The following is a 3,674-nucleotide window of genomic DNA, read 5'->3' on the forward strand; positions in this document are numbered from 1 at the left end:
GGGGGGGGGCAGTGACGCGAGGCCAAGCCTCATGGCCAGATTATGATGTCCGAAACAAGAAGGATGCGCTCACGAAAAGATCTTTTGTTCATGATGGAAAGAAATTTCATCTGTGCCGTATGTTGCACAATAAAACTTAACTTGATGATGGAGGGACAATCGCCATGAAACTTGACGCCGCCTGTGTCTTTGCTGTCGGAATACGCCGGCTCGTTCGGAACGGGGAGGGATCTTTACAACCGTCTCGTTGAATTTATTTCAATGTCGCTCTCTGAAAATCATGCTGATTTCTTGGCTTTGGTTGCAGAGCTGCCACACCCGCATCACCGAATTGTTCTCGGACAAGATCTACCAGATCGGCATCGCCGCCCTGGTGGTCGCCATCATCATGGTGAGCCCGCCGTTGCCGTGACGACCAGGCTGTCATGTTGTCATGCTGTTTTTTTTTTTTTTTTTTTTCGTGTGTGCGCAGATCTTTGCGATGATCTTCAGCATGGTCCTGTGCTGCGGCATCCGCAATAGTCCCGTCTACTAGAAGCTCCTCCCCCTTTCCGGCCGTTCCTGCGAACAGGAGCCGTTCTTAGCTTGCTGGATTCCCGTACGACAGCGTTTTGGTGGCACCCATCTTTTATTCCCAATGCTGGAGCCCACCGAAGCCTAACTCACGTGTAGATACACAATAGTATATTCTCCTCTTTTAAAACGAAACTCGTGTACCCTCCTCTGGCGGTTTTGGGGTCACTTTTCTGTTATTTGATTGGAAAAAAATTGCTTTTTTCATTTGGCCATCATTTTGCTGCAATTTCCTTTTGTAGTAAATGTTTTGTTTTTTTTACTCTTCTATGCCTTTGACACTTGTTTTGACACATTTTTTTTCTCCTTTTGGAGACCGAAAATGTACACGCACGGAACAAAACTGCTCAATCATCATACATCACTTCAACAACGTCAGACGAGCTCAAATAGCAACCAAACGTTGTCTTTGGTGACAATCTAAACACCAACACGCTTCTTTCACCTGGAATGAAAACGGAAGTGTTTCTATACATATTTTTTTTCCGTTCTTCAGTCATCAGCCGTAGAACAGTTGTTAGTTTCACCAAAACACCAGTTTGGGACCACTGCGCGGAGACTTTTTGTGTGTGTGGAATGTGGGGGGGGGGGGGGGCAGGACTTTGATGCACATTTTTTGCTTTTATGGCCACTCCAACGATGAAATAAGACCGAGAGGGGGCTTATGACAGCTAAATTTCAAATGTTCATTTCTTTAGAGAAGAAACGCGCCCTGGGCGACGCGCACTCACTGCCTGACTCAATCTGAACAGTTGCCTTAACTTGTCCCACTTCCACCGTGATGTCGTTTCTCTTCCTTGTCATCACGATGACAATCTGACAGTGCTCACCTAATCTTTATCTTCAACTGAAAAACTTTGCTGATCTCAAAATTTGAAGCGACGCAATGCTGCCATCTACTGCGGTGGGTTACAAACCTGAATTTTACAGACCATCTGGGCGAGACGCCCCTCCACACCTAGCCCTTGAAAAATGGACAAATGTACTCGCGGGCCAGTAACGGCTCGGATTCCACGTGACGAATTTCAACATCTGGGGCAGTCGATTCATTCATTGAATTGCCAAGTTTTTATTACCCAGAAACTCACAGAAAATGCTAGGGTTTTTTTTTTTCCCTCTATGGGTTGCGATTAGAGTCTCAATGTTTAACAGTATTACATTTACAAATAATTTGAAAAAAAATCTTGATGTATGATGATTGACGCGTCCATTTTTGCCACAGTTGAGGAGGGCACATTGGTTCACAACATGTTGAAGTTGTTTTTTTTCTCCTCTCCCACTGGTGTATAAAGTGTGTTTGTGTGTGTGTGTGTGTGTGTGTGTGTGTGTGTGTGTGTGTGTGTGTATATATATATCTATATCTATATATAGATATAGATATAGATATATATAATGTATGTATGTATTAACAGTGGTTTTTGAGCGCATGGATCTAATCCCGCACTGCCGGACACTGGCGCTCTCTCCATCAACATTGACTCGATTCCTGTCCCACTTTTATGGGAAAGCTGGAACTAAAGTTTGGATGCTGTCTGGCGCTCGTTGGCATGCCGATGTGCATGAAGGGAATTAGGGCGGGGGGGAGGGGGGCACTGAACTTCAAAAATGAAGTGGATCGGTGGATGCCTCAGGCACGGGTGTCCAAATACCTTCTTGAGTTGTAAAAGAAAAGTTGTCTCCATCTCTGAAAGATGCGCAAAAAGATTCAAGAAAAAAATAGGTTGGATTCAAGTCAATCAGTATTTCTTTGCTGTCCCGGCACGATCAAATACATGTAGCTAAATGTTTCGAGCTCATTTTTTTGTTGCTGTTTATATGTTTAGGTCAGATTAAAGACCGCGAAAAAAAAGTCCTAATATTCAAAATAGATTTTTGCTGTGATGGTAACACACCTAGCCTAGCTTCACTGACAATAGTGGCGAAATATTTCTATCGGTGACATATTTTTAAGATGCGCTGCACGCATTCTAGAAGGATTTAAAACAGGTTGAAGAAAAGTGAACGTCATGAGATCCTTTTTCTTTTCACGATACCACTGGCTTAGCCGAGCTTCGCTCACATTAGCATGTGAAACAAAAGTTGTGAAATGTCTGCCTGAGAGATCGTTTTCGTCACACAGACCATGAATGAGCCTGTTTCATGAATCAAAGTGACAAAAGGTTCACTATGCATATATTGTTTGGAAGAAAGAAAAAAAAAAGTAAACACAAGGGGCAGGTCAAAGGCAACAAAAACGGTTACGAGATTATTTTGGCTCCCGGCAACAATTTTTAAAATATGAAAAGATGACAAGGGGAAAAAGTGGCAAGATTTTTTTGTTTTCTTTTATGATCACGCCAAACAGCATGCCTCCCACCACACAAAAGAGTGGCAAAATATGTTCGGCATGAAAAAAAAACGATGCACGCCTGCGTCTGTATGTTGCACTGAAGCAAAAAATGAAATGTTCCCATTTTCAAAAAGGTTGTTTTTGCTGAATGCTGTAAGATATTTGCTCACGATAACAAACAGTTTGCCCTGTTATTTTTTTTTAGCTAACTTCATCCACATCATCGTGTTGCGCAAAAGTGGCGAAATGTTTTCATTGGCGATGAAGGATCAATGAAACGTTTCACCGAATAGAAAAAGAATGAAAAGTTTCAATGACGAGAAGTCGATTTTAAGTTGTTGTTTTTTTTTCTTGACATGTTTACTACCGCACTACAATATATTAATTAGCATGCTGACTAAAAACGCCATTTGGATCCCCCTGCCTGATCTCGAAGTTTCCATTCGACTTGCGTTGCAAACTCATTTGATGAAGGAAAATTGTATCCGAGTGTTTTGTGCTTGAATGCCCCCATTGCTAATGTGTCTTAACGAGTTGCGCCGTCCATCCTCCCTCAAGAGGCGTCGAGCAATCGGATGCCTCGTCCTCTTCGTCCTCCTCAAAATGTCTTGTCGTCGTCGTATTTACGCTCAAGCATACTAATTAGCCGAGGCCTCGTTTATCGTTTGTCTGGTACGTCCTGAAGGGGCGGGGTTGCGGGCGGGGCCGCAAGTGCGCGCAACAAGTTGCTGCTCTCTGATTGGCTGCCGTGAGCCCACGGGGCCCCGCCCGC

General features: G+C 43.6%; 1 protein-coding gene across 1 annotated transcript in view; it reads left to right on the plus strand.

The window, feature by feature from the left end:
• The window catches only part of LOC109529782 (CD81 antigen), a 14,367-nt gene extending 12,821 nt beyond the window's left edge, over nt 1-1,546 (plus strand). Inside the window, exons 7-8 of the mRNA XM_019893223.1 lie at nt 308-391; nt 473-1,546. Of these exons, the coding sequence (XP_019748782.1) occupies nt 308-391; nt 473-535 (147 nt within the window). The 3' untranslated portion in view covers nt 536-1,546. The remainder of the gene's footprint in view (nt 1-307; nt 392-472) is intronic.
• Nucleotides 1,547-3,674: the final 2,128 nt, after the last annotated feature.

Source organism: Hippocampus comes, unplaced genomic scaffold (assembly GCF_001891065.2).
Source record: "Hippocampus comes isolate QL1 unplaced genomic scaffold, H_comes_QL1_v1.1 scaffold378, whole genome shotgun sequence".
NCBI classification, from domain to species: domain Eukaryota; kingdom Metazoa; phylum Chordata; class Actinopteri; order Syngnathiformes; family Syngnathidae; genus Hippocampus; species Hippocampus comes.